This window comes from Sinocyclocheilus grahami, unplaced genomic scaffold (assembly GCF_001515645.1).
Source record: "Sinocyclocheilus grahami isolate Dianchi unplaced genomic scaffold, SAMN03320097.WGS_v1.1 scaffold119.1, whole genome shotgun sequence".
NCBI lineage: Eukaryota > Metazoa > Chordata > Actinopteri > Cypriniformes > Cyprinidae > Sinocyclocheilus > Sinocyclocheilus grahami.
This window is the reverse complement of record NW_015505298.1, coordinates 813909-837627: the sequence shown is the minus strand read 5'-3', so window position 1 is coordinate 837627 and position 23719 is coordinate 813909. Positions and strand designations below refer to the sequence as shown.

Here is a 23719-nt window from a genome sequence, read left to right as displayed (position 1 = left end):
TTGGAAGACTCTCAGCACAGCATATGTTAAATCATGGCTTGAGATCTATGACGTTATCTGTTGGAGTTCACATCAGAACGTGCCTGATGTTACGTATGCACTCCTTAAGAACTTCGTTTTAAGGCCATCTCATCTCTGCTGATCTTTATTGAAGTCTGAGTCTAAGATCAGCCAGTTTTAAGGGGCATAAAAGTGAACAAATTGAGTTGAGTCAGCTTGATCTGTGTTAAATCTAATTAAGAGGAATTAATTCCCCTTAATTACACCCACACAGCAGTGTGTATGAAGGAAAAAAGATTGAGTACATACTCCAGGGTTATTTGTTTTGAAAACATTTTTATTTGTATTTTGTTTAATTTACTTTGATATTTTTAAATGTCTTTTTCATTTTAGATTAGTTTTTCTTTGTTTAGTTTATTAGCTTTGGCTCTCAGTTCTAGTTTATTTTTTTATGTTCAGTTTTTGATACATTTAAAATATATAAAAAATATTTATATATATATATGTAATCGAATATATAGTATTATTTAGTGTATTATTTTAATATATTAAATATATTTAATATATAGCTGTATTTTAGGGCTGCAAAAGATAACGCATTAACTGATCATTTAAATATATTTTACAGGATCAGTTTTCTCAAGGCTGGCCGGTGTTATCACTAGTAGCATTTTGATGTTTAATGTTAATAATTAGGGTTTAAAATTTTATAATGCACAGATTATCAAAAACTAAAATTACTTCATATTTCATATTTCTGATATTTTAGTTTTCGTTTTAGAGTCGTTAAAATTTTCCCAGTTGTTTAAGTGTTTATTTTTTATTTTAGTTAACTATGGCAAATGTGTTTTCATTTAGTTTCTGTTTGTTTTTGTTTTTTTAGAAATAACACTGTTGTATGTTCACAATTTTCTCTTAGAAGCTCCTTAATATAGGCCTTTCAGATATTTAAATTTCTTTCAAAACTTATTTAATCTTATTTACTACACAATATGGAAAAGGTCTGTTGAGGAAACTAAAGACCTGCAGATTTTTTTGGCTGTTTACCAGATTTGGCGGTTCACACAGCAGATGACTGACTGAACAGGAAATTTGATCATTTAAATTTATTTTTCAAATGTATTATTTTTATTATTTTATTAAAAAATGAAGATTTTTCAGTAAATGCTTCCATATGGCAAACTGTCCCTTTAAGACAAACGGAGTACGTTCCAACAACATAAAATGATATTATCAGACTACTGCATGGATTTAACGAGACAGTACCTTTTTGAACTTTGCAAAGACTGTGGTCGAAAGAAATACCAGGACCCCACGATAGATTAAAACACGTGGAAGGGGTTTTAAAGACCTCCGAGGAATGGTACCTTTTTGTTGGCCGTTCCATGAAACAATAATTCCTCCGAGTCCTCATCCCAACAGAGAGTGATTCCAAGAACTCTCTAGTTAGAGTGCTGAAATGGGACTCTTGACTGAATGTTTGTGCCCTTAATTCATATCCTGATCTGCCACTGGTTAGCAAGAAAGTTAAAGGGGGAGTGCATTTGTCACAGACACAATCTAAGCTTCTTATTTCCCTCCTTTAAAATCTGTTTCGCCTAGTTGAGATACCTTTGCCCAATCCCTCTGTTTCCCTCCTGCCTTTCAGTTCATTGGACTTGTTGCGGATTAACCTACTAGCTCAGACAGATTGGAAAGACTTGCTGTTCTCCAAACTGTAAGTGTAATTGTATGTCATAGAATTGTGGTTCTTTGTGAAGAGCGATTAAGTGAATGTGTGCGGGATCTTATATTTGTTTCTCTTTGTGGATTTAAAACAGGGTTGTAGCATCTATTACATCTAGCTTTAAAACTAAGTCAGGCTCTTGTTGACATTTGGGACAATATTTGGCAAGATATTTCAGATGGGCAAGCAGAACTGGATGTAATGGATCCTCCGTAAATGTTCTTGGTGCTTTACATTAGTTGTATATGTTTCAAGCTAGCACTATATTAGCGTAAGTGGGGGAAATGGTTTGTATTGTCCTCTGATGGATGCTGCAAAAATCTCAAATTAGCATGAAATGCAGAACTCAGTTTGACATCTGTAAGGTAGGTAACACTTTCTCTGTCTTTCTCTTTAGGTACACTATAAGGAAATATTTAAAAACTGTTTAATTAGTTATGTTTTTTTTTTTTAGTATTTTTAAGGTTACTAACTAATACATTATATCTGCTTTTCATACGTGAAGGTGTTATTTGTACTTGTAAAAGCGGCTTGAATAATATGTTTGCAGTTCCTCGCTGCTCTGTAGAGGGCGCTGTTTCTCCCTAAAACATGTCCAGAGAACATCCTTCTCAATAAAAAGATAGGAACTCTGCGATAAAAATAGAAAAAGAGCACAGATTTGACAGCTAATGAATAAGGATGTGTGGAATAAATTAGAAAATGCCTGAAAAAAAATGTTTAAAGAAGTAAAATAATAAGATGTGAGATCTGTGATGTTGTTCTCCTGAGGCGGTCCTTCGTGTACTCTGTTTAGGGTCATTAGAGAGATTAAACGTCCCTTCTCTTTCGGTCCATTTGCGCCTTCATCACGTTGTCAGCGCTCGTCCTGTCCTGATCCCTCTGTCTCGTCTTCTATCCCCTAACTGTCTAAACAGAGACTAGAACACTCACAACAACATGTCAACGATTAGCAAAGGCGCCAACCCTCTCGTTTTCTGCTCAGATTATGACATTGAAGTATTTAGATATGCGCGTGATAGCAACATCCGTTCCTCATTTCATTTCGCTTAGAAGAATAGCCTATTATGATTAGGGAGACGGGATGGTTGTAACACGGGTCAGATGTAACACTTTACATTTCTCAAATTAAGAAACAAGTTACAAATCAGCTAATTCATTTCACACATTCTCAATGTAGTCTTTATTCCACATGTGAGGAAGTAGAGCCCTGTGGCAGACAGCAGATTTTAGAGGAGAAAAACTAATTTTGAGGTAAGAGAGTAACTTTTTATACTTCATTTAATTTTGTGATGGCAGTCCCTGCTTTGTGGTTAAACTCATCAAAGTTAAATTATGTTGATTGTGTGTCTGTGTAGATATTTTGTTAGTGCTAATGTTTGGCTGTTAGCTGTAAGGTGAGCTAGTTCATGGCTACAAGACTCAGGGTTAGTTGTAACATCAATGAAACATGTTATAACCTTTTTATACAGTCTATGGTTATAACCCACCCCAAGCTATTTTTTGTTTTATTTATGCGTTTTCTTTGAAGTGCTCAAGTTCAATTTTATTATGGCCAATTACTATGACTGACATTAACAAACATGATTAAACACACACACACACACACACAAACACTGTTCAATTGTTGAAGCTAGTGCACATTTGTTCAAAAGATTTCAAAATCTATTTTTTGTCATAATCCTTATTGTATGTTTGGCTGTTAGCTGTAAGGTGAGCTAGTTCATGGCTACAAGACTCAGGGTTAGTTGTAACATCAATGAAACATGTTATAACCTTTTTATACAGTCTATGGTTATAACCCACCCCAAGCTATTTTTTGTTTTATTTATGCGTTTTCTTTGAAGTGCTCAAGTTCAATTTTATTATGGCCAATTACTATGACTGACATTAACAAACATGATTAAACACACACACACACACACAAACACTGTTCAATTGTTGAAGCTAGTGCACATTTGTTCAAAAGATTTCAAAATCTATTTTTTGTCATAATCCTTATTGCATAATGTTACATCGTACTCCAGGGTGTTACAACTAATCCGAACTATGGGGGGAATTGTTCAATTTTCATTCCTTGTGTTTGAAACTAAACTATGCATTTTCTGTTTATGCTGCCAAGATAACAGCTATGCCATTTAATATCAGACACTTGTAACTAGTTTGAATCACATTTTGAACACACTCACTTACAAGAACTCCAAGATAAAGACAGAAATGTCAAAAATGTTACAACCATCCCTGGTCTCCCTCTACATACTTTTAAGAAAAATATATTCTTACTTAAGACATGCTTTTCAATCAAAACATTTCATAAAAAAGGTTCATGTATATGCTGGCAAAATTTAAAGGGGTCATATGATGTTGCTAAAAAGAACATTATTTTGTGTATTTGGTGTAATGAAATGTGTTTATGCGGTTTAAGGTTAAAAAAACATTATTTTCCACGTACTGTACATTATTGTTTCTCCTCTATGCCCCGCCTTTCTGAAACGCATCGATTTTTACAAAGCTCATCGGTTTGAAAAGCGAGGTGTGCTCTGATTGGCCAGCTATCCAGTGCGTTATGACTGGCCGAATACCTCAAGCATGTGACGGAAGTGTTAACGGTGTTCTGGAACAGTGTTGTAAATACAACTTAACCACTGATTTCTAGTCGTGTCCATTTTTGGAAAGCCAAACAATGTTGTTTCGCTTTCACAATGAAACACAGCATCACACTCGGTGGCCTCGAGTGAGCGACGGCGGCCTAGAGTGAGCAGAGGCTAGAGCAGAGCAAATCTCAGAGCAGAGGCTAGCGTGAGGAACGGCCGGAGGGCTAGAGTGAGCAGAGGCGGCGGGCTTGAGAACGGCACGGCCGGCGGATTCGACGAAGGAGGCTTGCGGCAACCACATGTGACGACCCCGGGCTGGACTCTTCTTTGTCCACGGTGAAAGCCGATCCGGTGATCCACAGCGTCAAGTTGTTGTATTTCCTCAGCGACCAGCACGGATCAGCTCCAGGCATGACGAAGCAATATCGTCCTCTTTTGGAAGGCCAAACAAAGTAGTTCCGCTTTCACAACGAAACACACAGCGCCTTCACGACATGGCGGCGGCAACAACAATACTACAGCGAGAATAAAAGGTACGCCTTCTTTCTTTGCGTGAACATTTGGGCGGCGTTATGCAAATTTTCCCACATTGTGACATAGACATGTGGAGGCGTGTTAGAACGAGCCATTTTAGGTAGGCGTGGCTGACTCTTAAATTTTATAAAGAATATCTTTTTGTATATGAGACTTTAGTCTTTGCAACTTTACAGATCTTCTTTATGCACCAAGAGCTTGTAACACTTCAAAGAGAAAGGAAAAATTGAAATCGCATCATATGACCCCTTTAAGACAAAAGTATTTGGACAATTTTGGTTGTTAAACATTAATGGAACAAGTTCATAGTTAATGGAAAAAAGTACTCTTTTTACCACTCGGACACCTGTATGACCTTAAATAACCAAAGTGCAAATTTCACTTTCTTATAAATTTTCATATTAAAATAACTTTTTTATTTAACAAATTACAATTTGCATGGAACAAGGAAATCTTGACACCTCGGAAATCACCTTTATTTGATTTAATAATGCAGCAAATGGTTAAAATTCCTTTAATAATAATAATAACAATTAATAAATACATTAATTAATTACAAATGATCAAAAAAGCTGACGACTAAAAGTTGTATAGTGTGCACACTGTACAGTATTGCACTATAGGACTGAATCGAACTTTCCATGACCTACTTTCTCTGTTCCAAAATGCAAATCTTACATTATTTGTTTTATGTGTGTGTGTGTGTGGTTTGTTTGTATGTTTGACCTGAGGTTATGGCTTTCATCCAAGTGAACAAATACATTTGAATAATCTCTAATGCCATGTTAAGAAATTGACAACTTGCAGTGTTTGAATAGTTCAAAGCCATCGAGTGTCTGTTGTATTGTAGTGTATGGCATTTCATTCAAAAGTTAATAGGTTTTATGTCCATCATTAATCCTAGCTGTGTTATTTCGGGATTGCAGATCATTCAGAAGAACCGAACGGTAATGTATTCTTTTCCTGTCGATTTAACCCTTATTGTTTACGTCTAAAATGTAGTTGTTACATTACATACAGCTTAAAAGTACATGTGGAAACTACATTGTGTGTTCATATTTATCTCTAAAATCTTGTTTACAATTAGAGACTCAACTGTGTGCATAATTCACTTATTCGCCATGGCACTTAGAAGATGAATTTACAAACAAGGCCTATATTTTAACTGTTTTAGTCTATTTGTACAGCAAGCTTCCCAAACAACATCGTTTGCACTTAATTGAGAATACACATTACCAGTCAAAAGTCTGGACTCGCGTTACTAGATTTTCATGATTTCTTATCATCTTAAAAGCATTTTGATCTAAATCCGGGCTGGGCAACTTCAGTCCTGGAGGGCCACTGTCCTGCAGAGTTTAGCTCCAACCCAAATCAAACACACCTGATCAAGCTAATTAATGCCTTCAAGATCACTAGAAACAAAGCCACTGGAAGGCAAGCCTGCAACCTTCAGCCAAAAAAAGCGTAAAGGCTAATGCTAACGTAGGGGAGGAGACCAGAGGTGGGGTTTTTTTTTTTTGAATGGATGTCAATGGAGGAGAGGCTTCACTATGCTGAATTCCTTTTGTGAGGAAATAGCTTATCATTTAATGAATCGACAACCTGTTTGCTAATCTTCAACACTAAACAATACTTTCGCTGGGATCTATATGCAGATTTTACCTTGATGAAAATGTTATTCTTTTAGGAGAAGGCAGAGTAAGGAATGTTGCGACAGGTAGGACTCATTTATGGCATTATTACCAGCAAATGTGTGTCGCATTACTATTTAATAAAGGATATGTATTATTGTATATTGTCTAAAAATATAGATGTTTTCTTTCTTTGGTTTTCAGGTTTTACCTGAAATTTGACTTGAATTGTAATGACTGTGACCATATGCCTTATGTTGATATAATGAATTTTAATGAATAAAGGACATTAATTATTTAATTATTATATTATATCGTATGTTGTTTAATGAAAATAAAATGTTCTTTCTATGGCTTCTATATTTCAACAAATAAATACACATTTTTAGTGACTAGTATCAGTGTTATGTATGCCCAATCATGCTGTTTTTTTAATGAACAGAATAAAATCTAATCTTAAATCGCAGTAACTAGTAAGTGACCAGCAATTTGCACTCTTTTTTTACTGTGCAACATAAACTGTAAATGACTGTTGTAGATCTGTAAAAGCCGGGCACTGACGTCACTGCCATTGTATGATTGGCTGAGGTGCCTTGCGTGATCCAAGTTAGCTGCTACACTTTTTGCAATGGCAAGTAATACAGACCCTAACATCTTCCAATAAAAAGACAATCTCTGCTAGAAAGGTACAGGCAGGTGTGCTTGATTAGGGTTGCAGCTAAACTCTGCAGGACAGTGGCCCTCCAGGACCAAAGTTGCCCAGCCATGATCTGAAGTCATGCTTAAATGCTTTAAATTATTTTTGTGACTAGTTATTAGTTGTTTACATATTTATCACACACACACACATATATATATATATATATATATATATATATATATATATATACGACAAGTGAAGTCAATATTATATGTGTATATATATATATATATATATATATATATGGTTACCTATTTATACATATGTGTGTGTGTGTGTGTGTGTGTGTGTAGATAGATAGAAATACATTTATTTGCTATTTTTATTTATTTGTTTGTTTGTTTATGTGTGTGTGAGTTGGACTGGATAATTAGGGATAAACAGGCACCAAGTGCTTAAGACAGAAACACATTCAATACCATTAAATACATCTGATTTGTTTAGAATTTTGTGGGGGGGGTTTTCATAATTTTGATGACTTTAGAGTCAGTAGGTGTGTCCAAAATTTTGACTGGCATGTCTATAAGGGTATCAGCGATTCTTTTAAACTAATAGGCAGTCTCTCTTAAACCTGCCGATTATTTGAGATCCTATGGGTAAGTCAAATATCTTAGTGGGATTTTGAGAATGTAGGTCAGGCCTCCTTTGACACAAATAAATAGTATGTGGATGCGCATGTGACGAGGGCTTGCACTCTCCATTCATGCCTCTTGTGTTTTCCATGGACAGATGTTTGGTAGCAGGGGTCATAATTATATCATTGAGCTTAATTCTGTGTGACTACATGTGAAGTGCCTTAGGGTAACTTCCACAAAGCAAGTTGAAAGACTATGGTAAAAGAAAAAGTAGAGGAAGACTGAGTGAGAGAGAGAAAGAGAGCAAGCAGGGGTGAAGGGGGTGTGTCTTGAGCGCTAGGCTCCCAGGGACGGTGTTGGTCACCACCCTAACACAGACCCCCACAGAACTGATCAACCGCAGCACGGTAGGGTTGCACTGTGCATGGTGTTTGTGGCTCCGTGTGTGTTAATGAAGCGAGTTTGGGTTGCAAGTCTTTGCTTGTGTGTGTCTGTACGCGCCTGCATGTGTAACAGGAGGCATTTTGATGTTTCTGTGTATGCCATAGATTCGTTGTCAACAGTTTTATGTTGTTAAAGTTGTACTTTAACAGATATTTTCAGTTCAATAAAATATGGAAGTCTAGTTCTGCTGTAGTGGAGGATTTTGAGAACCCTGAAGAACTCTGGCAGCTCATTTTAATGGGTCTAATGATGCTATAATGGGACTGGAAGTGGTTTATCTCAATATCTATTGGTTATAAAACTATTCGTATTAATTTTATTTCATCTGGCATTTATGTGTATCAGATGTGTAATAATGAAGATAGTGGAGTAATAAGTTATTTTAAACAGATTTAGCGTGATATCCCAGTAATCTTGTGACCCTGGTAACTGAACAAACTCTTACCATAACACAGCTGCACTGATCTTGACCTTGCTATTATCTGTGGTTATGGACAAAAATTTAGCAGAGGTGTCCAAGATTCTCAGTATTAAGGGGGTTGATTTAGTGTGTATAATAGAGAGCAGATTTGTGGGTTGATTTAGAGCTGTAAATAATAAAAATCAGGCAGTTTGCCAATCAGATCATCTTTATCCAGAAAAACATCCTAGATAAAACTTGTAATTCTTTCGTAAGTATTAAAAATAAAAAAAATCAAATAAAAATGTGTAAGTCTTTTATCTTGTCTTCTTGTGACGCGATGAGAAGGGTATGTGGTGGTAAAACATTTTGTGTTCACTTTTACAAATGATTGATAATATGGCATGATTATTTAACTTTTGCTTCTCCTTATTTCTTTTATTAACTCTTTCAATAATTCCACATAAAAAGTGCTTGTGCATAATTTTCCTATATGTGGACTCATGTTTGACAAATCTGCTTTTACTTAAAAATGAATTGTATTGATAAGTTGCCACGCTGGATATGTGCAAACATTTTAACATTTCACTTTTATCATTGACATTTTCGCATGTCACCTTCTCCTCAGCCATCTTAAAATCATTAATAGTATTTTACATTTTATAAATGTGTTTTAAAGGAAAAAATTATTCACTTTGAATAAATAAAAAACATTTTTGGCAGTAAAAAATCCCCTAATGGAAATTAAATGAAATGCCTTAGCTGTTTAGAATTATGAAATAGTATGAGGAAAAGGCTAGCAGGGAAAAAAAATGGTATTCCCCTCTCAATTATTCCTGACATTATTATGATCTTTATGTTGTGATGAATATTAGTTGCTTAATATCTTCTCACTCTGGTTGCTGCACCCACCTGCATCACTGCCCCTCAACTTCAACTAGTAATTAGTATTACACAGCTTTCTCAGAATGCTAGGTGGAAAGTAAGGCTGTAACTGGAAGTAACTTACCCTCCAGCTAATTTTGGATGCTGAAGTAGACTTTTTTAAAACACAGTGTAATTTATTGGTAATGTTTAATGGTGTATTGATCAACAAGTGTTAAACTTGTTTGATCCTTTATTTCTGTCCTGAAATAAAAGTTGTACATAGTCTTTCATTCCTTGCATATGTTTGTTTAACATGTCTTTTAATGTTTAGTATTACTTAACTCTCACTGTTAAATGTAAATGTACCATAAATGTGTATAAGATCAGCTTAAATTAGTGTAAAGGCTGAGTTAAGTGTATGTTTTTTTATCTAATGCTTCTGTGTGTAACATCGGGTACAGTCTTTGGGAAAACGAGAATAAATAAGTGTCTTGGCAGCTCCCTAAGGCTTAATGTTGCTGTGGCATGTACAGAGTTCATTCAGCATTTTACAGCTTTAACCCCATGTTGTAAGGGCACATTTAATCAAAATCTACAGATATCTTTCAAAACAACATATGGTCTGTCACTTCTCAAGAACACTTTGTATGAGAATGACAGGGGTAAATCCCTCCAGCGCCTTCTGAAATTCCCCTCTCTTTGTTCTGCAGCTGGGCCTGAGCGGTGTTTCCTTGTTTTCCCACCTGAGCTTGTTAAAACGTACAGGCTAAGGACCAGTCACACTCTTCTTGCTCCCTCCATCCCAGCCCGCTTCGTTCCAAACCCGACCTCTCTTCTCCAAGCTCTCTATCCCCTCATGGGCACGATATCAGCCAGTGCAAGAGGACCACCGTCTCAACCCTAACAGCAGTCCTCACCATGGAGATGAAACAACCAATGATGATGAACCGAGAGGATGGGGGAGAGCAGGAGAAAGAACAGGAGTCAAAAGAAAATGGAAGGCTGGTTGCGGACAGCGTTGTGGAGAAGGGTCAGAAATCCTGCTCTGGGCCTGGGCAGGTCTCCAACGGTTATCCCAGCACATCCCCACAAAGCCCCAGGGAAGGTGCAGGTGCTGGGACGGACAGGGGCAGCACCCCTGGGGCATTCAGGACTCTGGTGGTCCAGCAGACCAGCTTGGATCCACCTAGGGAGACCTGGAGCAAAAAGATGGACTTCTTGCTGTCGGTGATCGGGTATGCAGTGGACCTCGGCAATGTGTGGCGCTTTCCCTACGTCTGCTACCAAAACGGAGGGGGTAAGGTCAAACGTGAGGAGGTCAGAACATACAAGGCAATAGTGATACTAGAGCTGCAGGCAACTCTGAGACAGATAAGTGTGATGCACTTTAAAGGAGTTAAGCAAATATTGTGTTGCATCCCATTGAAAGAAAGATTTCAGTCTTTGAGACAAGATCAACTAGGTGATGTTTGCTTAAGAACAAATAGATCATGGGGAATTCTGCTATTGTCTCCTCTCTTTGTACGATCGAGCTCGCCTCGTCAGTTCAAACAGGCTTTAGTCTCCTTTCACTGAATTTCAAGTAATAAAATCTTTGTAATTTCCTGTTTCACCATGCAAAGGGAGTGCATGAGAGATAGAGTGTGCAGGGAGATACTCACTGCAACCAACACCATTAATTGTGGCTCTCATGGGTGGGACTTGCTCATATTGTTTAATAATCTGGCTTGCTACTGCTCAGTCAACAGCTATCTAGCATTTACGTCAAAAGCTCTTGTATAAAGCTTTAATCAAGAACCCAGGAGCTTGTCTGAACAGGAACTTTTTGTGTATGTTAGCATCTTTTATGCTGTTTTTGTAAGTATAATAGTGCATTCAGGATGTGTTAAGACCACTGCAATGGAACCGTGAAGTTCAAGATGCAATTCCTGTCTAAATCCTTGTGTTTAGGTGCCTTTCTTCTGCCGTACCTGCTGATGGCTGTGTTTGGTGGCGTGCCGCTGTTCTACATGGAACTGGCTTTGGGCCAGTTTCACCGCAGCGGGTGTATCTCCATCTGGAAACACATCTGCCCCATCTTCAAGGGTAAGCCTGGTCTGCTTCACAAGGCTCAGACTTCTGAGACCAAGTACCCAGGTTAAGGGTCAGACAGAGAACGGCAGACTGACATGTGCTGGGCTGATAGTACACTCTCCCTTGACCTTCTTCTAAACTTCTTACCGATTCCGCTCTCTCTTTGTTGATAACCAGGACTCTGTTATGGAAATTGTCACATTTACCTGGTAAAATGCCAGCTGCTTAAGAAACTTGATTTTATGTAAATGGAACTTTGTCCTAAATGTCACCCACTCTTCCAAAGTGGAAGGTGCTGGAAACGGAGTAAGATATTTGCATAACAAGTGTTTCATATTCTTTTGCAGGTATAGGCTTTGCCATCTGCATCATTGCACTCTACATTGCCTTCTACTACAATACCATAATGGCCTGGGCACTCTACTACCTCCTGTCCTCCTTTCGTGCCACGCTGCCCTGGACCACCTGCAACAACAAGTGGAACACTCCCAACTGCACCCACTACCTGTCCACTGACTTTAATGTCTCCTGGACTGACAACTCCATCTCTCCCGCTGAAGAGTTCTATATGTAAGTGCGTGTAAGTGCAAGTCCAGGTTGAAACTAAGGACTTTGCCTTCACTAGGCTTCTTGAACCATTGAGAGACTCTTGTGATTTAAAGAGAATGTGTTACTCTCTCTCGAAAGATGCAGGGGGGATTGAATCTGTTTATCCGCTACATTAGGAGAGATTTAGGGATCTTATTTAGTTAATTGTGCTCCGAGTTTTTATATGTGCCGCCGGGATTTCCTGTTTTCCATATAAATGTTGCTCCTTGTTCTTATCTAACTGTCCTGCACTTATCAGTCCTTTTCTATTCACTAAGATTCAAGGCTTATATTTTACTATTCTATGACACCTTTATCTTCCAATAGTAGCTTCTACAGGCCTTTATGTCTGCCTTTGTGAACTGTCAACCAACTTCTCTCATGTCCTTAGACGGCAGGTCTTGCAGGTTCATCTGTCCCCTGGTCTTCATCAGCTGGGCTGGGTGAGTTGGCAGCTAGCCCTCTGTCTGTTGTTCATCTTCACTGTTGTCTACTTCAGCATCTGGAAGGGGGTCAAGACCTCCGGCAAGGTAAGATATACAGGAAACATCAAAGAGAAATAACTAGCAACTTTAAGTTTAAACTGTTGTTAAGAAGTCGCACAGTTAGACTCTATTTTAGCAGCTTCTTCATAACTCTCTCTGGCAGGTAGTGTGGGTGACGGCTACTTTTCCGTACCTGGTGTTGCTGATCCTGTTGATAAGAGGGGCCACCCTGCCGGGAGCATGGAGAGGAGTGGTCTTCTACCTGAAACCTGATTGGAGAAAACTTTTAACCACTTCAGTGAGTGGAAACTAAATCAACCATTCTGAATACTAAGATATTGCACAATCCGTGTTGGTTGCTGTGTCCCTTTTTCCCCTATAACACATATTTCCTGCCATCTGTCTGGTATGATATGGATGAATGAAGATCTTTACAGACAAATCACTCCATCTGTGTTTTTTCAGGTTTGGCTTGATGCAGCTGCGCAGATCTTCTTCTCTTTGGGTCCAGGCTTTGGTGTTCTCCTGGCCTTTGCCAGCTACAATCCCTTTCATAACAACTGCTACAAGTACACCTGGCTCACATTTATACTGCTGTCATTTTCTATGATCTGCACTAAGGTTCTATTATCACAAACTTAAGCTTAAAATTTGAACTTTATTCACACTTTATTCCCTGCATCGTTTTGCATGTGTTTCTGTGCAGGTTTGAAGTTGGCCTAACCCAAAGTATTACACTTTGGCACATAACTCTTCCAGCATTGTTCAGGCTATAGCCAAAATGATACCATGAATCATAAGATTTGTTGAGGAAAGGAGTGCTATTACTTCTCTAAGCAACCTTATTTACGATAAAACAAGTGTGAAAAAAATATCTAGACTTATGTGAGAACCAGAATATCATAGAGACTTGGAGGTGGACTCTGTTGACTTGGTGCTGTCAGAAACCACCTAGCAACCTTTACTGAACACCATAGTAATGCCCTAGCAACCACTGAGAACACTATAGAAAGTTCTTAGCAACCATATCAAACACCCCAGCAACTGCATAGCAATCACCACTTTTATACAAATCTAGTTGTATGTCCTATTACCCCTTTTCTCTGTCGCTCCCCATTTAAGCTGTTTATCTTCTTATCCTTTTTCTTTTAGCTCAAATCTTTACATCTCTCTTTGATTTGCAGAGATGCATTGGTCACAAGCTCAGTGAACTGCTTGACTAGTTTCCTGTCAGGCTTTGTGATCTTCACTGTGCTGGGCTACATGGCAGAGATGCGCCAACAAGGTGTGGAGACTGTAGCTAAAGATGCTGGTAAGAACCGCATTTCATTTCTACCTCATTTCTTTTTTGATTTACGGTTGCCATTTCCATTGAATTAAGTACCAATTAGAGAATTTTGAATGATTATTTAAACCTTGATATCAAATGAATCAATTGCAAATCATTGCATTGAAACTACAATGTGATATGGCTGTTTACACTAAAATGACATTTGATTGACCTGTTCTAATTGAATGGATGTGTTCTAAGGTCCCAGTCTGCTCTTCATCATCTATGCTGAGGCTATTGCCAATATGCCGGCTGCTACGTTCTTCTCCATCATATTCTTTCTCATGATAATTATGCTGGGGTTGGATAGCACGGTCAGTCTTTCTTGCTTTCTTGAAACACTAGCCAATGAATTCTCTCTTAATGAATTTGTTTTTTCCCTCTGTTTACTCAGCTTATTGTTTTTGAATTTAGTAAAATGTATTGTCAACAGTGTTTCATTACATTAGGTCTTCAGCGTGCATAGTTAACCCATTCCTGTCCCTATGCTGACCACACACACAATCAAGTCATGTTAGGCATGGCTTAATACAGTCTGCTAACGACAAAACTCCATATGCAATCTATTTCAGTTACATTATAATTTTTATCCCTGTCAAAAGTCACTAAGGAGCATTATTAATGCCCGTACAGGTTCAATGGGTCCTTGACCTACTTTTCTGTCATCCCCTGCCTCTCTTGTGTGTGTTTGCACACTAAAGTTTGCAGGTCTGGAAGGGGTAATTACAGCCATGTTGGATGAGTTCCCCCACCTGTTGGCCAGGAGGAGAGAATGGTTTGTGCTCGGCCTAGTGTGCGTCTGTTATTTGGGCGCTCTCTCCACTCTTACCTACGTAAGTCTAATAGCACCACTAACAAATATTTTGTTTTGCTTTGGGGGATTTTCCTTCAGTTCTAACAACAACCTTTAAACACTGTCCAGAGACCAAATTTGGAAGTTTACCAAAATAACATGCCATTTTCCAAAGTGTGCACATTAATTATTCCTTTTAATATGGAGGCAATGTGTTTGTAGGGAGGTGCGTTTGTTGTTAAACTATTTGAGGAGTATGCCACAGGCCCTGCTGTTATCACCGTAGTCTTCCTCGAGGTCATTGCTGTTTCCTGGTTCTATGGTACGTATTGGATTCCAGCTTAATCATTCAAAATATAACTTTAATTAGTTTTGATTGTGCTGCTGGTCAGTATCCATGTTGGTTTGACGAAGCAAACAAACGCCTATGTAGTTTCTTAATGAATTGTCTAGACAAGATGGTCCTTTAGAGGCTTTTGGGGTGGAGCCAGAAAATGTGATGTGTCAATGTTGATATGTCAATATTTGTATAAGAGTTCCTCAACTCCCTAAAAATTCTGAACATCACTGGTGAACTTCCTAGCATTTATATTTCTTTATTTTGGACTGTGCACCCTTTAGCCTAATTCCTGCGAGTCTATGAAAATCTCATTTTTATTCACTACTACAGGGAGAGAAGTCATAATGTCCAACTATAAAACTGTTTCTGCTTCTGTCACTTTATACTGTTGTCCATCTGTTCTTTCTTATTCAACTACCGTCTATAAGTCCCAAGATTTTTATCACGTGCTTCAATAGTTTCATAATCCGATATGCTGCTTCAGACAATGTGCACCAAATCTGTTTGTAAAATACGTGCAGGGACAACACGTTTCTGCAACGACGTGCAGCTGATGCTTGGCTTTGCTCCTGGTGTGTTTTGGAGGGTCTGCTGGGTAGCCATCTGTCCCTGCTTCCTATTGGTCAGTCCATTACATTACATTTATGCATTTGGTGACTTACCAAAACAACTTATATTGCATTCAAGGTACACATTCCATGCATTTACTGGGATTCATACCCATGATTTTGATATGTATGCTGTCTGAGTTACAGAAACCCAGTCCACAAAGTGCATTTACATGCAAATACACTGAAAGGGATAGTTGGCCCAAAAATTAAAATTCTGTCATCATTTTCTCATGTATGACTTTCTTCTGAGTAACACAAAAGACCAGGTTTGGAACAATGTGAGGTTGAGTAAATGATGACAGCTTTTTAATTTGGGGCTGAACTATCCCTTTAAAGTCTCAGACAAACATCATACATACATTTGTCACCTGTTGACAGATCTCAGCTTGTCAGATATGCAACTACAGTTTTGTGAATTTTTTCTCATTGTCTGTAGTTCATTATTGGGAGTTTCCTGGCATTCCCTCCCGAGGTGAGGCTGTTTGACTACCTGTACCCTTTCTGGACCACAGTTCTCGGCTACTGTATTGGAGTCTCCTCATTCATCTGTGTGCCTTCTTACATGGTCTACCATCTAGTCACCACCAAAGGGACCTTCAAACAGGTGAGCCTAGACAGACAAAAACTTCAAAACACATACTTTAATGTATCTTGTCAGGTCTAATAAGTGAGACAGACATAATAATGACACTTAAACTCATTACAGCAGCACAAACATAATTATGCTGCAACGCATCAGCTTGATCACATTGCAAATTTTCTCAGTTTGAGACGTGAAGATAGACATCAAAAGGTGTCAAGGCACATGGCTGTCGGTCACTCTGTACATCCATACAGGGACACTGAGAGTGTGTGTGCTTTAGTCACAGGATGTGTGTTTGGCAGATGATGAAAAATGCCACAAGGTTAACCTTTGTTGATTCTGTGATGTAACTACCAGTGCCTTTAGACTGTCAGGTTTTGGGTGAGTAATTATGTGTCTCGTAGAGGAGAGATTTACCCACAGCTGTTCAGTATTTTACTGAAAAAAGTTGCAACATATCACTTAGTGCATTTTGAAATCTGTTGATTAATTTATAGGCAATCTCTAAGATATTTCTTTGTAGTTGAGCTGTTCGACTTACTGTAAAACCCTCCTGTAGCTTAAATGTTTTCAGTTTTCACCTTTGTGCCACTCTGCACCAAAAATCTCACTGCTTACCCCTGTAGCGTCTGCTAAAGAGCATTACCCCTGAGGCTTCAGGGTCCAGCGGCCCTCAGAGAGACACAATTGTCATCACCAACGCCGTGTGACACATTTCCTCTTCTGCTGGACATGTAGCACAAACGCAGGGGACCCGTGCCTCCTGTAAGGGCCTCGGCTGACCTCCCTTCACACCTCACCCCAGAGGAGTCTGCTACAGGTGTATTGTGTGACGGTGAGGCCAGGCCTCTGAATACAGCCATTGTTTTATTTTTATTCTAGCCGTCCATGTGTGACCACTGTCAATGCTCATATGAGTGACTGACTCCCATGGCAAGTTCTTGAGCTTGTGTTTTGTCCTTCCGTTTGTTAATTTTAGAACTCTATAACCAATTTATATAAATATATGGCTCATGACTCTGTGTATACTAATGTAAGTATGTGGGTCGGTAAGAATTTTTTTTTTTTTAAAGAAATTACTACTTTTAGTCAAAGGTGACAGTAAAGATTTTTACATTGCTACAAAAGATTATTTCATATAAATGCTGTTCTTTTAAACTTTCTATTCATCAAAGAATTCTGAAAAAAGTCACTGTTTACACAACAGTTTTCAACATAGATAATAAGAAATGTACCAAATCAGCATAGCAGATTAATATCTGAAGGATCATGTGACATTAAAAAATCTTACCAACCCCAAACTTTTCAATATTTGTTTAGTGAAGTTTGGGATAAGAACAGGAATGGACGGACAAATGGTTCAGTTCAGTACTTTATGAAAATCTAAAATCTATATAGATTGCTTTTATACAATATTTCTTTTCCCTTAAATAGTAACTAAATACATAAAAGATTGTTATATTATGGTTTTGTGACCAATTTCAGGTATATTTTACATGTACACACATTTATATAAGGCCAAAAATTATTTTGTTTCTTTATTGTTATTATAGAAATGAGTAATTATGACTTCAAAGAAGCTGTATGTGGTTTAGCGACTGAATCCATCACTAATTGTGGATATATTTGCTTATTTTATTTCTTTTTTGTTAAATATTTTTTCAAAAAAAAATTATTTTACATTTCAGATGTTGAAAGGGCAAAAGTAGGAATGTAACGACAGATAGAGAGAATTATTTTTTATGAGAGAAGCAAGGGCCCAAATCATAATTTTTTTTTAATGTTGTCCAGATGTGTTTGGTTTTTTGCACAGGTGTGTGTGTGTGAGTGAATATGTGTGTATGTGTGCGTCTTTGACCACCATTCCCATTATATGTAACAGTTATTAAGTGTTTAGCCTACTTTTTTGAGGATATGTACCAATTGTTAGGCATATGTGTATTTATTTGTGGGACATTTGTGGCATTTCATTCACATAATGCTTATTTTGTTTATTATATTTGTTTATTTACAACTGGAACTCTTTGTCTGCCTACCCAGTTACCATTTACATGTAGCATTTACAAGAATGGGAACAAATATTCAGGACTGGGGGAAAATGTAAAGGGGAGGGGGACTAATGTAAAAGTCTAAGACTTGTTCATTAAAAAACACTAAACAATATTGATCGACCACTAGCATGTTCCTCAATGTCAGCAGGTGGCTTTGGCATTTCTTTTTTACATATTTCTTTATGTGAGTTACACAAAGTTGCAGAAACCAAATATTAATGTGCTTGTTACAAATGCTTCAGCCTTGATCCTCAAGACTTTTTTCATGAAAAAAAAGGTGTGACTGGACATCTAAATATGTGCTTGTGTACTTTGTGAGTCTTGCTGTCTGTGCAATCCGGCGTTTTGTGCTGACTCGTTGAATTCGTAGAGTGGGCAAATGTGAGGACGTGGATTTCTCTGTCGAACTGACATGTGTGAGCTGTACACCAAGGTAGAGAAGTAATAAGCCATGGTCAGTTCCGTCAGTGTGTGTGTGTGTGCATGCCGTAGACATGAGTCTATATTGTGCATCTGTGTGTGTGTGTGTGTGTGTGTGTGTGTGTATGTGTGTGCGCTTCAGTCCAGTGCTGATGTATGTCTCCAAGACTGTTAAGAGAAAATATGTATAGGATAAAGACATATATGAATTATTAGAGATAAAATATGTATATGTATTAATAATGGATGTGTGTCTTTATTGTGTTTATGCTACAAAATAGGGATCTGTCTGACTGACATTCCTGGATGATTTCAGTGGTTTATTTTAACTTTCAAAGTAATTAAATTAAATGTTTAAATTTAAATTGTTCAATAAATCATAAATATACACTATTCAGAAATTGATTATTCAGATTTTTTGAATAAATAAATTTTTATTCAGCAAGGATGCATTAAATTGATCAAAAGTGACAGTAAAGACATTTATACTGTTTTAAAAGACTTCCATTTCAAAGAAATTGTTCTTCTGAACTTTGTTCAGCAAAGAGTCCTGAAAAAATAACCGTTTTGACAAAAATATTCAAATCAGCATATTAAAATGATTTCTGAAGGATCATGTGACACTGAAGACGGAAATAATGGATGTAATATATGTAATATAATATTTCACAATATTACAGTTTTTACTTTTTTTGTTTTAATCAAATGTGACCCTGGACCACAAAACCAGTCTTAATTCTAATTAACTTAATTTTTCAAAATTGTGATTTATACATTACCTGAAAGCTGAATAAATAAGCTTTCCATTGATGTATGGTTTGTTAGGATAGGACAATATTTGGTCGAGATACAACTATCTGAAAATCTGGAATCTGAGGGTGCAAAAAAAATATCTAAATACTGAGAAAATTGCCTTTAAATTTGTCCAAATTAAGTTCTTAGCAATGCGTATCACTAATCAAAAATTAAGTTTTGATATATTTACAGTAGGAAATTTACAAAACATCTTCATGGAACATGATCTTTACTTAATGTCCTAATGATTTTTGGCATAAAAGAAAAATCTATAATTTTGACCTATACAATGTATTTTTGGCTATTGCTTCAAATATACCCCAGCGACTTAAGACTGGTTTTGTGGTCCAGGGTCACAAATATATGCAGTCTTGGTGAGTATAAGAGACCTTTCAAACTCATTAATATTTAATAAATTTAATCATTAATAAATATTACCGACCCCACACATTTGAACAGCAGTGTGTATGATAATTATGACAAAACATAATATTACAAAAATAATAACTCGCTGAAATTTTTGGAATGAATTTGATTACAGTTGACTCACATCTAGCTCTCCCTTAGGATAATTCATGTGTATTCCCTCTCTTCCATCTTTAGAAAACCCATTTATCACACACTCCTCCCTGAGAGGCTGTTATCAGGTGGGTTTGGGCGTAGATAAATGAGGTCTTGCTCACAGATGTTCTAAGGAGCAGATTGCTCACATATACACACACTGGTGCTCTCCACCACGAGTCACAGAGGAGTCAGAGCTTCTCCTCATTGTATTAACATGAGCTGTCAGTCATGTTCCTCCTCGTCCTTTTTCCCTAGAGAGGCTTTCCACACAGTGAACTACAAGAGGATTTTCTGGTTTTACAGATACATTATCAAACCACTGGAAATAATCCAGCTGCATTATGAAATATTTCATTCTCATATCTGGGTTCAAATATGCTTTGTGCTGAAATTACTTTCCTTTTGGTGTGTTGTAAATGGTTATAATATTCTTAATGGACTAAATGTCTTGCTAAGTTAACAAAGTTAATAGGGTCCATTTGGATTGCTTTCTTTCATAATAATAACAATAATCATCATCAATATCATCATCATTATCATCATCATTATCATCATCATAATTTGTATTGTTAAAATAAACTTTGTTTAATATTTAAATATAAAGAATAAATATACATTATAAATATTCCAGGAACATATTTTTAAAAGAAAACAAACTTTTATTCAGCAAGGACACATGGCAGTAAAGACTTTTATAATGTTACAAAAGATTTCTATTCTGCTGAAAATTAATTTTGCCATCACAGAAATAAATGACTTAGAAAATATATTATTTAAAAATATCTTAAAATATTAAACAGCTATTTTATTGTTTCACAATTAAATATGTATTATTAATAATATATTTAGAATTTTTAACAAAAGACCTTAAGCTATGACGATGTATCTTTTTATTTGGGATAATTATTTGGAAGTCATATATTGAGCCAATATTTTATTGTCAATTTACACAGTATTTCAAAATACAAAGTTTTCCTAGACCCCATAAGCCATTTTATTTCGTTTTTATGAATGATTGTGAGATATGAGAATTACATTCTCATATGTAAGTTCAGACATTTGACAATGAAAGCATTCTCTTTCAATTTTGTAAATGAGTATACAATGATGATATCTATTATATAATTCATGGTGATTTAAATTGCATTGACAATCTTGAATGATACTGGGCCTATACTGATTCAAATTTCTGTTTTCGGTACATTGAGAGTCACATGCATCTCAAATTCTGGTGGTGCAACAAAAGCCATGTAACAAGCAGTAATGTTGAGTTTCTGTCATCAGGGACTAATCTATAGAGTACAATTGCATGTAAACGCTGGGCCTCTGAACCCAGAGACTGAACAAACACTCCTCTGCACTCACACACAAGCTGAACTCAGATGCATACAGTGTTACAGCTTTCACACGATGTGAACTGCAATGCAAGGTCCTTTTAACTCAAAATGTTAACACTAATCAAGTTGTACAACCATACCATGCCTATTTGTGGACAAAACCCATATCTGAATACTTCTAAAGCTCAGTAACAAATTCTTGAGAATTTAAAAAAAGAGAAAGAGAAGAAATACAGAGTAATGAGAGGTGTCAGTCACGTAATCCTCCTTTCTCTTTTTCTCTCTCTGTTTTTCATTCTGGCAATTTCCTTTGAGTCCCTGCACTTCTGGGGATGGGAACCTCCTGTCAGTTTTATCAGACTGGAGGATCTATATTAAACACCCTGTCACATCTCCCTCTCTCCCCTGCAACGATCACACCATCTCTTTATCTGCCCGTCTGCTCTCACATGCCTACTCTGCTCATATTTTTGCGTTGTGATTTCGTAAGCCTATCATTTTGACCTTCCACACTGATATTAGCTCAAGAAAGTTTGTTTACTCAGTTGTATACTGTTCATCTCACTTAGACTACACAATTGACAAAGGTCACTTAAAAGCAGGGAACAATAATTAAGGTTTGAACCTCCAAAAGAAGTCAAAACGAAAAGGTTGGGGTTCTTAAAATTATTATTATTATCATTATTATTTAATTAAGCTGTGTTTAACTGTGAAATTAAACACAAAGTTTTACCTTCAAGTAAATTTAGTACTTATTTGTACATTTATATTTACATTTACAGACAGAATAATACAGAAATAAAGGTCTCTTTACACAGCTAAGTTAAGGCTGCTCTGTGCCTCAAAATTCGGTGTAGCCTATAGATGTAATGCAGAATAAAAGCCAGACTAAATTATGCCAGCTGTAACCCACAATAATAATAGGACTACTAGGCTAATAAGGCCTATGTTAATTGAAAATGCCAAATTAGATATAACAAAATGACATTTATATTTACATTTACAGACAGAATAATACAGAAATAAAGGTATCTTTACACAGCTAAGTTAAGGCTGCTCTGTGCCTCAAAATTCGGTGTAGCCTATAGATGTAATGCAGAATAAAAGCCAGACTAAATTATGCCAGCTGTAACCCACAATAATAATAGGACTACTAGGCTAATAAGGCCTATGTTAATTGAAAATGCCAAATTAGATATAACAAAATTTTATATTATATAAAAGGCTATAAAATTATTTTATTCAGAAATGTCATGTTTGTGTTTTTTTATATATTTGTTCATTCGTTATTTTAATTAATAGGCCACAAAATTTATTTTAAATAAAAAATAAAATAAAATAAAAAATAGGCTAATCTTTGTGAGGACGACTGGCAACAGCTGGTCTTAAATTCTTTAGACACCGCATACCAAATGACTTTGAACACCGACTGAAAACACTGACTGAGCTCAAATGACATTCATAATCGGCCTGACAGTAGTGTTTCCTGGCTTCACAGAATGAACCGGTTCTGAATGGGTGAACACATGCGCGACATGCCCGAAAAAGCCTGGATAACACTTGGCTAACACTGCTGTCAATCAAACTCATCAAGAGTTATGCAAAAACACATTTTATTTATTTGAGTTATTTGAGATGTTATAATAGTTTTCTAATTGTGTTAAAATAGATTAAACAATAATTATTTAACAAATATTATATTTGTATAATAAACTGGGGGGGCCTTTCATCAGAGTGGGCGGGCCTGTGCCCATCAGGCCCGTCCGCTGCCTACGCCCCTGCATCACGGGCTTGGTTTTAAAGGGGTCATATGATGCGATTTAAATTTTTCCTTTCTCTTTGGAGTGTTACAAACTCTTGGTGCATATAAAAGATCTGTAAAGTTGCAAAGACTAAAATCTCAAATCCAAAGAGATATTCTTTATAAAAGTTAAGAGTCAGCCACGCCTACCTAAAACGGCTCGTTCTAACATGCCCCCACATGTCTACCTCACTATGTGGGAAGATTTGCATAACCCCACCCAAATGTTTACGCAAAGAAAGAAGGCGTAACTTTAATTCTCGCTGTAGTATTGTTGACGCTGCAGCCATGTCGTGAAGACGCTGTGTGCTTCGTTGTGAAAGCGAAACTACTTTGTTTGGTCTTCCAAAAGAGGACACGACTAGAAATCAGTGGTTAAGTTGTATTTACAACACTGTTCCAGAACAGTTCAACCCAAATATTCAGATGTGTGCAGCACATTTTATGGAGGACTGTTTCCTGATCCTGGTAGAGTAA

At 36.9% G+C, this 23719-nt stretch overlaps 1 protein-coding gene across 4 annotated transcripts; it reads left to right on the top strand.

Annotated features, from left to right (window-relative positions):
• The first annotated feature begins 1366 nt into the window (after positions 1-1366).
• Positions 1367-17368, top strand: slc6a4a (solute carrier family 6 member 4a). Of its 4 annotated transcripts, none has more exons than XM_016278216.1 (14): positions 1367-1717; positions 10182-10768; positions 11422-11556; positions 11892-12114; positions 12524-12662; positions 12781-12915; positions 13083-13186; positions 13802-13929; positions 14149-14261; positions 14649-14780; positions 14963-15062; positions 15602-15702; positions 16128-16295; positions 16834-17368. In XM_016278216.1, the coding sequence occupies exons 2-14, from the start codon at positions 10390-10392 to the stop codon at positions 16924-16926; spliced, it is 1950 nt and encodes a 649-aa protein (XP_016133702.1). In that variant the 5' UTR covers positions 1367-1717; positions 10182-10389; the 3' UTR covers positions 16927-17368. The 4 variants fall into 4 exon arrangements, with proteins under 4 accessions (XP_016133702.1, XP_016133705.1, XP_016133704.1 ...); XM_016278219.1 differs by having other exon boundaries at positions 1369-1717; positions 16901-17368; XM_016278218.1 differs by lacking the exon at positions 1367-1717 and adding an exon at positions 2189-2980.
• Positions 17369-23719: the final 6351 nt, after the last annotated feature.

What these genes read in the sequence shown, in the direction of transcription:
- slc6a4a (XM_016278216.1), top strand. Translation starts at nt 10,390, where the DNA reads ATGGAGATGAAACAACCAATGATGATGAACCGAGAGGATGGGGGAGAG. An exon ending in TTTCATAACAACTGCTACAA is followed by an intron (nt 13,187 to 13,801) that starts GTACACCTGGCT and finishes TTTGATTTGCAG; the next exon opens with AGATGCATTGGTCACAAGCT. An exon ending in TGCTGTTTCCTGGTTCTATG is followed by an intron (nt 15,063 to 15,601) that starts GTACGTATTGGA and finishes AAATACGTGCAG; the next exon opens with GGACAACACGTTTCTGCAAC.